Source organism: Salvelinus fontinalis, chromosome 17 (genome assembly GCF_029448725.1).
Source record: "Salvelinus fontinalis isolate EN_2023a chromosome 17, ASM2944872v1, whole genome shotgun sequence".
NCBI lineage: Eukaryota > Metazoa > Chordata > Actinopteri > Salmoniformes > Salmonidae > Salvelinus > Salvelinus fontinalis.
This window is the reverse complement of record NC_074681.1, coordinates 14,128,191-14,142,254: the sequence shown is the minus strand read 5'-3', so window position 1 is coordinate 14,142,254 and position 14,064 is coordinate 14,128,191. Positions and strand designations below refer to the sequence as shown.

The window sequence follows — 14,064 nt, the reverse complement described above, 5'->3', positions numbered from 1 at the left end:
CAAATGACCAACCTATAATCGAGCTCTTGCGTACTGAAATGTTATTGGGCTAATGGGATTTGACCTGCCATCCATGTCCCTGTCCTCTCCTCCTCCTCAGCCCCAGTGACAGTCAGTAGCCTTCAGGACCTGTCTCGCGTCTACATCCGCCGCACCCTCCGAGATCTGACCAATGAAGAATGTCCTGACAAAGGTCTGGTGCAGAGGGCGCCCCAGAAACGCAGGCGCAGGCATTGCCGGCTGCGACGCATTAACACGTACGTCTTTGTGGGTAACCAGCTGATCCCCCAAGCCATGGAGAGCGAGGAGGATGAACAGATTGACCAGGAGCAGCACAAGGAGGACCAGGAGCAGCAAGAGGCGCAGGAGAAGGAGCAGGAGGAAGAGGAGGAGGAGAGAGACATTAGCAGCGTTGAGATACTAAAGGCAGTGAATGTGCTGAGAGACAAAATCATGACTTTGCCTCTGCCTGAATCGCTGAAGACCTATCTGTTATACTACAGAGAAAAATGACTGACTGCTCAACCTGCTGACATCCGTTCTCATGGATACCATGCCTGCTGAGATGCTTTTCTTCATTCTCCTGTTTTCTCTTTTTTCAGTACTGAATGATGTAGTATTCTTTTTTTCTTCAATATGAACATGGAATGGACACCGAGACTTCCTGGGTCGTCTTGGATCATTTTCTATAGTTACTATGATATGGTTATGTTAGTTTTTATGTTATCGATTGTTTTTTGAATTTGTATATCAAAGATTTATTTAAAAGCCTACTGAATGGAAAATCCTTTTCAAATATGGTATTTTGAGGATGTAGATTGTATCACATGTTAATATTCCAGCAAATTGTCACAAATGAAATTGTATAAAGTAAAATGCTACCTATATTTGATAACAATATGATAATATAAAAATCCAGATTTTTACTGCACCTTTTTCTAGCAGCATTATGCACTTGATATTACTGAATTAAGATTTACAATTGCTGAATAGAAGAACCAGAGACCAAAAAAAATGCATGTACACTTCCTATTTGAATCGACGACTATTATGGAACATTTTATGAAACATTTCCTCATGAATCATTGAAGGGACAATTCTTTCATTGTTCTTTCCTCACACTGTTATGTTTGAGTAGAGGGATTGTAATGCTGTGTGACGATGAGAGATCAATGGGAGATAGGTTTGTCATTTATTTTTTACCGCGTTTTTAAATCTCTGAAGTATTTCTTTAGAATGGTTTTATCCTCTTGCTTTCTCTCACTTTGCTATTATGTAATAGGCATTTTAACTTGGTGATACATTTTTATTGCCTTGAATGTTTCGTCCGCCAGACTTATTTTAACCTAATTTTTTTGTTGACGTGCAAAGGGTTTGCAGTTATCATACCAGCAGTTAGGCTAACGGGGAATCTGATGAATTAAGATCTTTCTAATGGTGAATGAAAACGGCCTTGTCTCATTGATTCTGGGTTCAAGAAATTTTTCCCCCACACATCATCTCCAGCTCTTTATCTAGACCTTGAAGAACTTACAGTACGGCAACACTCAAGACCCATAAAGTCACGGGTATAGGATTCATATAATAATAATAATACTCCTGTACTGCAGTGGTGGCTGATGTCACGTCAAACAGGAGGACAGGCTCATGGTAATGTTTGGAATGGAGCAGTATCTAACAGGAGGACAGGCTCATAGTAATGTTTGGAATGAAACAGTATCTAACAGGAGGACAGGCTCATAGTAATGTTTGGAATGGAGCAGTATCTAACAGGAGGACAGGCTCATAGTAATGTTTGGAATGAAACAGTATCTAACAGGAGGACAGGCTCATAGTAATGTTTGGAATGGAGCAGTATCTAACAGGAGGACAGGCTCATAATAATGTTTGGAATGAAACAGTATCTAACAGGAGGACAGGCTCATAGTAATGTTTGGAATGGAGCAGTATCTAACAGGAGGACAGGCTCATAGTAATGTTTGGAATGGAGCAGTATCTAACAGGAGGACAGGCTCATAGTAATGTTTGGAATGAAACAGTATCTAACAGGAGGACAGGCTCATAGTAATGTTTGGAATGAAACAGTATCTAACAGGAGGACAGGCTCATAGTAATGTTTGGAATGGAGCAGTATCTAACAGGAGGACAGGCTCATAGTAATGTTTGGAATGGAGCAGTATCTAACACATTGAATTTAATTTATTTTGGGTTACAGACATATACAACAAAATGCACAATGTGGACCCAGAGGATATCACTTGAAAGTATTAATTAAAACGCTTGTTTCCAAAGTGGTCCTCGATGGTAAGAACAATACATGTATTACATGGTTTCCATGTATTTGATATCATTTCATTCCAGTCATCACTATGAACTGTTCTCCCCTCACTGTCCTCCACTGCTGTGCATTGATTAGTAAGTGTTATGGCTTCTCTTAAAGATAATGTTTGTCAGCTTTGGTAAACTCAACATACTGTCCCACATGATCATAAATGTACTATTACTTTCTGGTATGAAAATTTGTACTGTGTTTTAAACCACAGCAAATGGCCCGAGGCGGGTCATGACACAAAAACTCACAATACATTGCATAGTACCGCATTTTCTTTTTGCAGTAGCAAAATCACTTTAATGGGAGATTTTGGGATCCTTCTATTTCTGGACTGTGGCAGTATCCACAATAACGAGCACCTCATTCTGTTAAGTCCTAAATCATGAAAATAGACCTGCCATCCTGGGTGTGATGTACAGTACCAGTTAAAGTTTGGACACACCTACTCAATCCAGGGTTTTTATTTGTACTATCTTCTACATTGTAGAATAATAGTGAAGACATCAAAACTATGAAATAACACATATGGAATCATGTAGTAACCAAGAAAGTGTTAAACAAATCCAAATATATTTTAGATTCTTCAAAGTAGCCACCCTTTGCCTTGATGACAGCTTTGCACACGCTTGGCATTTTCTCAACCAGCTTCATGAGGCAGTCACCTGGAATGCATTTCATTTAACAGGTGTTCCTTGTTAAAAGTTAATTTTGTTCCTTCTTAATGTGTTTGAGCCAATCAGTTGTATTGTGACAAGGTAGGGGTAGTATACAGAAGATAGCTCTATTTGGTAAAAGACCAAGTCAATATTATGGCAAGAACAGCTTAAATAAGCAAAGAGAAATGACAGTCCATCATTACTTTGACTGACCTTCATGTCTTAATCTGGAACATTTCAAGGACTCTGAAAGTCTCTTCAAGTGCAGTCGCAAAATCTATCAAGCGGTATGATAGAACTGGCTCTCATGAGTACCGCCACAGGAAAGGAAAACCCAGAGTTACCTCTAGCTGCAGAGGATAAGTTCATTAGAGTTACCAGCCTCAGAAATTGCAGCCCAAATAAATGCTTCTCAGAGTTCAAGTAACAGACACATCTCAACATCAACTGTTCAGAGGAGGCTGTGAATCAGGCCTTCATGGTCAAATTGCTGCAAAGAAACCACTACTAAAGGACATCAATTCTAAGAAGAGACTTGCTTGGACCAAGAAACATGAGCAATGTACATTAAACCGGTGGAAATCTGTCCTTTGGTCTGATGAGTCCAAATTTGAGATTTTTGGTTCCAACCGCTGTGTCTTTGTGAAACGCAGAGTAGGTGAACGGATGATCTCCGCTTGTGTGGTTTCCACCGTGAAGCATGGAGGAGGAGGTGGGATGGTTTTGGGGTTGCTTTGCTGGTGACACTGATTTATTTAGAATTTAAGGCACACTTGACCAGCATGGCTACCACAGCATTCTGCAGCGATATACTATCCCATCTGGTTTGTGCTTAGTGGGACTATCATTTGTTTTTCAACAGGACAATGACCTAAAACACACCTCCAGGCTGTGTAAAGGCTATTTGACCAAGAAGGAGAGTGCTGAATCAGATGACCTGGCCTCCACAATCACCCGACCTCAACCCAATTGAGATGGTTTGGGATGAGTTGGACCGCAGAGTGAAGGAAAAGCAGCCAACAAGTGCTCAGCATATGTGGGAACTCCTTCAAGACTGTTGGAAAAGCATTCCTTGTGAAGCTGGTTAAGAGAATGCTAAGAGTGTGCAAAGCTGTCATCGAGGCAAAGGGTGGCTACTTTGAAGAATCTCAAATATCTTTTGATTTGTTTAACACCTTTTTAGTTACTACATGATTCCATATGTGTTATTTCATAGTTTGATGTATTCACTATTATTCTACAATGTAGAAAAATGTAGAAAAACCCTTGAATGAGTAGGTGTGTCCAAACTTTAGACTTTTTCTGTATGTATTTTTTTTTATTTTGGACTAGAGCAATGTACGAGACACATTATATACGAGTCATGTAGCTAGCTGTACATGTATCAGTTAGAATTTTCTTGTGAAACTCCCTTTTTAAGTGATAGCTTTTAAAGTGCCAATTCACCCCATCACATTATCCGCTCCCTGTCAATTGACTCTGGTTTTATGGCAAAGTAAAGGGGGACATTCTGACCTCTGCCTTTTGGGGGCCCTAAGCGAGATTTGGATGGAGGGCCCCCCACCTCGTGGCAAACCATTTTAGTGACCCCCTCTTAATGGTGGAGAGAAAATGTGTAGTTTTAAAGTTAATTTCTTGCAATTCTACAAATTCTTCCATGGGGTATAGAGGAAATGTTTCAGTTTTAAAGCAAGTTTTTGGCAATTCTACACATTTTGCCATGGGGGGGAGAGAAAACAATTATTTGGCCATGATTACTACAAGTTTAGATTGCTGGCTAGACTAATTACCAATCAAAAAACTGTTAGCTGACATGGCTAATTGAGTGACTGACATAACAAGAGAAACTGCTGATGCACATTTCAAAATGCAAATTTTCACATTTCTAAAATGCACCTGGTGTATTCTACTGTTCTTATTCTCAATAGTAAGTTGAGACCCCTAGCTTCCGGGGGCTCTAACCGGCCCTGATTCTGACCATAGTGACTTCTAAGAATGATGCAGTGCTTTTACAGTACATTCCATTAATGCTTGAAAAAGAATAGCATGCCCATGTTCATTGGTAGATGTTACATTTGTGTTGATATTTTTCAGTTTTATCACATACTTGGAAACTGATGATTGATCTTGCTTTCAAAGCATTGAAATTATAGTTGTTGATATATTATTGAGGTTCTATTTTGTATTAACATGACAACAGTAAAGTAGATGGTTATGTTGATACTGTATGTTTGGTTATAAAATCATTTGGATTGGGTTTGATTTGTTTGTTGTTGCAGCGCCCTCTTGCTGTCACAAGGCACTGCGGAATGTGCTTGTATGTAGGCTAGGTCCAAACTCCACTGGTGTTAGTTCTATGGCTCAACATGCCTTCCATCTCATTCTGGTCTAGGGTATAATATTTGGGTTTGAAATGGAGTTGGTTGATTTCTATATTGGTTAGTGTATTTTTGTGAAGAGGTGATACTGTGTACCTTTTTGAATTGTAAGCATTAACACAGAATTGACTAACTAGCACATGCTGTATAAGTAGCAGTAGTCATCTTATCTCTGAAAAAATGCAAATGCTCAGTTATGTACACATGATACTGTGTTGAAATCACATTTACTATGGGGAAAACGGCAAAGTTAATGTGTTGAACATCATTTATGAGACCTAGGCCTTGAGATTTTGGGTCACCCCATGCACCAGATGTGATGTATTATCATATGTACGTTAACACTTGATAGGATTGTTTGGTTCACCAAATGGTCCCCACAGTAAAGACACAATTCCAAGCCAATGTGGCCAATGTGACCTTTATTTAAATTAATTCAAGGTCTTGCCTTGATTTGTACAGAGGTGAAACTATTGTTCTGTTTTTTCTTATCAGGCTCATGTTGATATTTCAAAGTACGCTGGTAGTACATTTTTGAAATTGTTTTTGTTGTTCACTATGTACATGTTTCAGCACACACAAAATAAAGGTCACAGTCGTCACATGTTGCCTCTGTTTGAATCATTAATGCCTTCCCACTGCTGTAGAGTCCCACAGCTACTTACTGTAGCAAGATGCTTTTCTCACCCAAGTCTTTTTAATTATTCCACTTGGCCAAGACTCAGTGAGTCGTGGTTTAACCTTTCTCATCTAATTTCTTTCTGTAGAGAATAAGCATAGCAACAACCTTAACCCAGCACTAGCCCAGCCCTGACTAACCTAAAAATAGTAAAAATAAATAAATAATGTAATTAACAGTGGTGATATAAAATACATTATTGTCAAGTTTGAGGGTAAAAAATATTATTTGCCACCATCTCTGACTTTACTGTCAAACAATGTATCTATTATCTCAAATCGGCCCCATGTCATAAAACATTTTATTTATTAAGTAGTACACTATATATTTGTTAATAAAACAGCTATCATTTGCCAAAAAATAAAAGCCACCCCATCAATCTCTTGCTTTGAAGTGTTCCAAGCCAAGAGTATGTGAAAGAGATCTAGGCTATATGTAAAGCACAACACAGTGCCACTTCAACTTTCTTTGCATAGAATCTACAGCACCACTTTCCCTTTCTACACTTATGTCAGATAACCAACTTGTTATGCTCTTCCTCACCCCATTTCATTTTGTCCTCTGAAGCCTTATACTTAAGTGAAACTGAAGGGAATGGTGGTCAAGCACATTACTTCATATAGCACTCTGAGTCGAAGCCTTTCAAAATATGTTTTTGGATTAGTTGTCAGACTACAATATTTTAAAATCGATTTTGACTTTAGAGCGGATGGACGCAGTTCAAAGAGGCTTTTCTAAGCGCTTTGGGACATGATGCTACAGTACATATTAGAATCTGCTTGCAATGTGGTTCTTATTGTCATCATTTTTCCACTGACATAACAGAGACAGCATCTTTTTAATCATGGGTCATATTGTTCATCGTCATTGAACTTGGTAAAGAGAGCATGAGGTTATCAACTATGTATTCTCTGTGGAACGCATCAAATTAATGAATGTCCTAATTCTTTTAAGTAATCCCTCAAGTAAACGCCCATATTCATTATTCCCCTTTTGTTAATTTGGATGTCAATCTTTATTTTCATCATCAAGATTAGCAGAAAAAATAAAAATTACAGAAAGGGTTTAATTCATTTCAGTGAATTGTATTTCGAGCAATATCTTCCAGTGAGTGCAGGACCAGGTATAGACATTTTCACACAACCACATGTTCTGAATCTGACTGACTGTGTTGGCTGAAGCACTTCGTCAAAATAATTCTCAATGATTCACTTTGTGAAATCCGTTCTTAATAATCCGGGTCCAGTCCAGGTTGGGTGTGTGAAGGATTACTGTTTGCTGAATGCCTTTATTAAAAACACCTCTCGATTGCCTCTCTGACAGACTCATAATAGCAGCACTCATCCCTGTCCTCTCCTCAACATCAATAAAAAAAAGCTATGCTTACGTACATCTATAACCTGAGTCCTTCCCTCTCTATATGACCCTGTTGTGTTAAATGAAAATCGTATACAATTTGACATGATGTGATTTATATTTATAGTTGGACTATAACCACGTCATGGGCAACAACAACAAAAATTCAAAGGTGCCATGGGGTTGATTAATTTCATATTTGTGTATAATCCATAATGCACACATATTTCAGTGTTTCTTCATTGAATTAAAATATGTTTTCAGATAAATCAAAACACATAGGTTAGAGAATATGAAGTGCTTTCAACTTCATTATACAACCACACAAGAGTGAAAACTACTTAACTATGTAACATTGCAGTTTACACTCCCATGATGCCATCTAATCCATATTTATTAATCTAATCATTACTCATGGTCATTAAGATATCAATGTCCATGAAAAGAGAGAAGGGGACATATTTTTTGTGTGGCTAATTTACATTTCCAATGATAAATTATGGCAATACTAACTGACCATCCTTACAATTGCTATAATCATCAGAAATCATCAGAAGTCTTCTTTAAATCTTCTTTGGTCGAAAAGAAGAAAACAATTTGTTTATAGTCACCATCCTTATACTGTATGTCTACCTGTTCAAAAAAAATCTACTTCAAGAAGCGATTGAATACTGTAGAAAACAGTTTGTCCGCTTTGACGCCTTGGCAACACGATCATGTTATGTTTAACAACAGTGTCAACAACATGTGTGAATCATTTTGAAAGGTGCCTGGGGATCTGACCAAAGACAAATAACTGAATTCAGAATGTTTATAATCATCCATCCATCCATTCTATATCCATTGGTTCTGCACTCACTCCTTCGTCTTACAATGATCTTCGAAGTACAGCGCAATGTACTGGTCAAAAAGTTCACACAGCTAGCTTCCTTTTCTCTGATGAAATATCAAATGTGCCTTTCGGAAGGAAAAAAAAGAGTTCTGTCAATAATACTTCAAATGTTGGATTCACATGTCCTTGTTCATTAGACGGCTTTGGATACAGTATAACACACTGGTTTGTGGTCTCTCCTCTGCCTCTCAAGGCCATGATGTAGTAAAAGTGCAGTGTCTTAGGGGAGAGGGGGGACTCGGGAGAGAGGGATAAGGAGAGGGGCTGAGCAGGCTCTGTCAGATGGAGTATTTGATTCTGGATGTCTGTGTATTACAGGACACACTGGTGAGCGTGGAAACCCCCCCAGCGGTAGTCGCAGCACCTTGACTCTCCACAAACATCGGATCCAGGCAAGCAACTTTGGCAGCAAAGAATGCATGGATACAGTGCAGCACGGCAAAGAGGTTAGAAAATTCCAGCTCCTGTGAAACAAAAGATAGACACTAACTTATTCATGTTTTGGGATAATTAATTAAACATTTCTTATGCATGATTTATCGGTTTAATTGGTATCGGCTGATAATGGCCAAAGAAAGCATGATAAAATATATAACTATTGGCTAATTTAATTTATATCAGAGATACAGCATAGGTTTGTTACCTTGGCTTCAATTGCTTTATTGTCCTGATTTTGGAACAGAAATTTGATCTTGCTCTTCCCATCATCAGACGATCCTTTCAGTTGGGAGAATTTGTATCTCCACAGCACCGCCTGTAAAGAGGAAGTAAACACAGTTGAAGGTGGTTTATAAAGAACATTACCTTCTTTTTCTCGTTGTTATCTTATCTTTCATCTAATTATTATCTGTGGTCTAATCTCATTCTGATTTTCCACAACAAAATTAATCCCATCATGTTTTTGTTCATAATTATTTGCAAATGTACCAGACGGTGCAAGTTCCTAACCTTGGATGATGAGCGTCAATGTACTGTTGTTAATGATGATTTGAATCTATGAGTAATGATACACTTCCTCCTAATTGTCAACAATTTTGTTGGGCCTGTCTAGACAACGCACATCACCTTGTTCTAAATCAGATGTCTGCATTTTCCACATGGGATAGGTAGGTTTTAATCTGTATCAATAGACAATGAGCTCTGCCTCTGTGTCACAGTCTGTCTGACTTGGTCATGAATAGAATGGAACTTTATTTGCCCTTGAATTTGCACATGTAAAAGCTTTGGCAATATAAAACGAATGTACATAGTACACATTCCATACAAAACAAGACATCCATGTACACAACCTACAATCGTAAGCAACACTTTTCCCCCTAGGGGCTTCACACAGATCTGAACACTGAGTGCATAAGACAAGGCCGGTTTTCTATCTGATTGAATTATTAAACATTCCCCACCATGTGTATTGTTTTACAATTGCAGTTTAAATATGAATTGTACTTTCATGCTTGTTTTGGTAAACAACACCCTGCCTGTCAGCAGTTGGCTAGGCTGCTGTGAGACTTTCTGGGGAGAGAAAAACCACTTGCTTTGCTGTGTAGGAATTAGGCCAAGAAACACAGGGAACAATATAGCTGTCGATGCGTCCTGTTCATCCACATTATGTGTTCTAGTGGAATAGTTATTGTGGCACTCAGACTTGGCAAAAGGCCTAAGTCAACTGCAGGCAGAATGTAAGGGATTTGGGCTGGAGGGGACCAGCCATCAAAGCAAATGTGCTCAGTCTATCAAAATGCACACGGTGCAGAATAAGTTAGGAACACCACGGAGTAGATTTGAATGGTAAAACATTTCTACATCTGCACACACTGTACATAGATTTTTTTCTATTGTGTTATTGACTGTACGTTTGTTTATGTGTAACTCTGTGTTGTTGTTTTTGTCACACTGCTTTGCTTTATCTTGCCCAGGTCGCAGTTGTAAATGAGAACTTGTTCTCAACTGGCCTACCTGGTTAAATAAAGGTGAAATAATTGTTTATATATTTTTTTATTTTACTTTATTTTACTAGGCAAGTGAGTTAAGAACAAATTCTTATTTACAACGACGGCCTACCCCGGCCAAACCCTCTCCTAACCCGGACGATGCTGGGCCAATTGTGCACTGCCCTATGGGACTCCCGATCACAGCCGGTTGTGATACAGCCCGGGATCGAACCAGGGTCTGTAGTGACACCTCTGGCACTGAGATGCAGTGCCTTAGACCGCTGTGCCACTCGGGAGGTAATGGCGTCATGGTTACTTCTACTTTTAAAGTAACGCTAGAGAAACTCAGTGTTCATGTCTATGTATCCTTCATCTACATGTATGACTTCTGGACAAATGAACGTTGATGTACCGGTAATGTAACTTACTTTTGAAGCAGCATCGAAGCAGACAAAGCCCATGCTGAAGTCTATGGTCAGCCCCATCAGGTGGCTCTCCATGATGCAAGCATATGTTTTACACTGCGGAGAGGCAACAGTGCATGATGTTAGTTACAAGATGCATATTTAATACACAGCATAACCTTCCACAGGTTAAACATGTCAACTGAACATAAATCCGTTGGGAGAGGCTTGGCCTGTATGTCACGGCTTCTCTTAACCACTTTTCAGTGTTTCACCTACCATTTTATAGGCAGGATGTGCCCTCCCGCCTAGCTCTGCCCCACTCCCAACCCACCTAAAATAGTTTGATTTGTTTCAAGTGACAATTTTGATGACAGAGAGCCTGGATGTTGGACTGAGGCCATTGTACCCCTCCACGAAATTGGTTTAGGAAAAAGTGCTGCCTCTTATATATTGTGTACCTGTATTCTCTCCACCTCCAGGAAAGTAGCCATCTGAAAGGCTTTTTCCCAGATGAGCAGCTCACACTCCAGCTCTACGCTGTAGAACATGTCCTCCCCACACTCCGTCTGGATGCTGAAGCAGTGCTTCCGCTTGTCCAAGAGGTCACTGTCCTGAGAGAACCACGTTAGTCATACCTGCCATCGCACCTGGATTCAAGTTGTATTTGTTTTCTTTCAAATGCTTTGAATGGATTTATTGAACCTGCCTGGTATGCCAGATGGGCAGGGTTTGTATTTTTGTACTATTCAAATTGGTTTCATTGGCCCTGGAAAGCACAGCTTACGTTTTTGAAATGTCTCACATATTATTTGAACCCAGGTCTTGCTGTCATGCTGATAATGCGCACAAGGGACAATGAGAGACTCATACTGTACTGTAAACAGGTAAGAAACTTGGATATACACAGAGGGGATGTGACAGACATTGGCTGGAATTTTATCAACATGCATTGTGCTTTTTCAGAAAAGCTGTTTCACATGTTCAGAAATGCTGTTTTGGATGTGTGTTATGGTAGGAAGGGAATAGTTGACACTTACTATAGGAATCACCAGTTCTGTGCATGATGTAGGTCGATTGACCAGATCAGTCAGTATGTGACAATGAACCTGGCTGAGTGAGAAATTAAGAGGTGGAGCTGCAGTCGCTGCTGTGAGGATTTCTAAATCAAATGTCAACTCCTTCCACCCACCTGAGACACACTGCTGTGCATAGCAAACACAATTGTGAAAGTGTATTGCAGAAAAATTCAATGAGCTTTGTTTGATTAAATACCAGCCATAGTTTCAGAAAGTATAACCGCTTCCAATAGTAGTATTGTGAGTTTTGCAAGAAAATAGCTCAACTCCAGCCTTGCAAAGATGCAATGTGCACTGCGTAGAAACCGTAGAATATCCCCACCTTCTATGTCACAACTCTTTCTATGCATGTGACGAAGGACACATAGCACAGATCTATTCTCTTTTTAATGTGTCGTATTTCAAACACAGACCAGGAGATTTGTTACTCAGCACTTCCTAAACATTTGACTCATATCTCCGTCGTAAAAGTTGTTGCCTTACCTTCAAAACTTTACACATGATCTCGTACACGGTGTAGCTCTTCTCTGCCCTGGTCCAGTCCCATGTAGTCACCTGCAAAATTACACATGAAGTACACTTTATAAATACACCTTGCACATGATATTTTATTAACCCTACTTCCACTCTAGAACACAAAGAAACGGAACATTCTCCACTATGCATCATGAGTTCCCAACATAACCAAAGTCTCCAACATAACCATTTAATTAGGATTTTAGCCACAGACACATGCAGTTGAGGAAGTCATTCAAACTAAAAATAGTCCCTTGTTCTATAGTTCAGTTTAATACCAGCAACACAATTGTCCTAATAACTCCTATTCTGAGTTGTGCCTATATCCACAATTACTGATATGGTTGGCATAACATAATTATATTAATAATAATAAATCAAATGGCAAGCAATGGGACACAGACGGACATCAATCAGGTGTGGAATTATAATCGTTGTCCATTTATAGTTTAATAGACCATAAAAAATGTGGCGAACCTGTGTTGGACTCATTGACCATTTTTGGACACATATTTTCAGAAACTAATTGTATCAGTTGATATGGTAACTGTTTATTTTACAGCCTGGTATTTAGCAGGTAGTTACCAGGTAAGTGGCAGAATGTATCCATTGTTGCCATGTAGTTTCTTAGTTAAATGCCAGGTAAATACCAGCTTAAACCAGGCTATAAAATAGTGTTACCATTGCTACATAAGGAAAGAGGGTGTATAAAGCGTACAGGAGGTGCTGAGAACTTGAAGAGTGAGGAACCCTTTAAGGCGAGGAACTTTGGTGAATACATTCGGTCCTGACCGGAGTCCTGCTCCTTCTCATCTACCCAGCCCATGTAGATAATCTGTCAGGGAGATAGAGAGGGGGGATAAAGAGGAGAGAGAAAAAGGAAAGGGAAGAGAGGTAGAGAAAGAGAGAAAAAAAGAGAGAAAGAGAGAGAAGAAGGAGTGGATAAAATGGAAAGGGAGAGAGGCAGAAAGGGGAATGCAGCAGGCATCAAGTCTTTCTGCACTTTTCTTAGTCTGGAGGATTGCAGCGAGACACAGTGAAAATGTTTGGCAAGAGATGGATTCATTATGAAAACAGCTAACTAACTATCCATGTCTAGGCTGAAGGAGGGATTGGTGGTGAAGTGGGGAGCAAGAAAACTTGTGTTGCCTTTTCTCCCTGATGATTTCATTCTGGTTTGACTTTATTGTGTAAAAATTCTTCCTCCCCCTGCAATAGTTGCCACTGGAACTGTCAGTCAACCATGGCCTTTCTGTGGACTATTCAACCTGGTTGGATTGACATTCCGAGAGCATATTCTAGTACAGTAAGCCGTGTCGAGTGGAGTAGAGACGAAAGGATGAAGCATCTTTTGGGCAAAGTCTGTTTTGTAACTGTAAACTGTGCTACAGAAGAATGCAACATAATATTGTGAGAATTTTCTATTGAACAAAATACTATGTCATAAATATTTATTAACAATGTTAATAATTAACTTGTATGGTATAAATAGTAATACTAGAAGTAGTAGTAATAGTAGCAGTAGAAAAGTAGCACTAGTAGTAGCAGAAGTAGTGTAGTGTAGTAAAATAGTAATAGTAGTAGCAGAAGTAACAGCAGCAGTTGTAGTAGAAGTAGTAGTAGTAGTATTATTATTAGTGGTAGTAGTGATAGTAGTAGTAGCGGTAGTAGTAGGTGGTGTTATGTTAATAGCAGTAGTAGTAGTCATTGCAGTAGCAGTAGAAGTAGTTGCAGTAGAAGCAGTAGTAGTAGCAGCAGAAGTAGTAGTAGCAGTAGTAGTAGTAGTAGTAGTAATAGTAGTAGTAATAGTAGTAGTAGTAGTGGTAGCGGTAGTAGAAGTCAGT

At 39.2% G+C, this 14,064-nt stretch overlaps 2 protein-coding genes across 7 annotated transcripts in view; one reads left to right on the top strand and one right to left on the bottom strand.

The window, feature by feature from the left end:
* LOC129813747 (protein-L-isoaspartate O-methyltransferase domain-containing protein 1-like) overlaps positions 1-5,968 on the top strand; it is a 29,740-nt gene extending 23,772 nt beyond the window's left edge. For all 6 annotated transcript variants that reach the window (XM_055866232.1, XM_055866230.1, XM_055866227.1 and 3 more), the window contains one exon: positions 101-5,968. In XM_055866232.1, coding sequence (XP_055722207.1) covers positions 101-513 — 413 coding nt within the window. In that variant the 3' untranslated portion in view covers positions 514-5,968. The remainder of the gene's footprint in view (positions 1-100) is intronic.
* LOC129813746 (gamma-1-syntrophin-like) overlaps positions 5,761-14,064 on the bottom strand; it is a 37,064-nt gene continuing 28,760 nt past the window's right edge. The window contains exons 14-19 of the mRNA XM_055866225.1: positions 12,939-13,055; positions 12,188-12,259; positions 11,087-11,239; positions 10,650-10,742; positions 8,937-9,047; positions 5,761-8,757 (exon numbers count right to left, since the gene is read on the bottom strand). Of these exons, the coding sequence (XP_055722200.1) occupies positions 8,572-8,757; positions 8,937-9,047; positions 10,650-10,742; positions 11,087-11,239; positions 12,188-12,259; positions 12,939-13,055 (732 nt within the window). The 3' untranslated portion in view covers positions 5,761-8,571. The remainder of the gene's footprint in view (positions 8,758-8,936; positions 9,048-10,649; positions 10,743-11,086; positions 11,240-12,187; positions 12,260-12,938; positions 13,056-14,064) is intronic.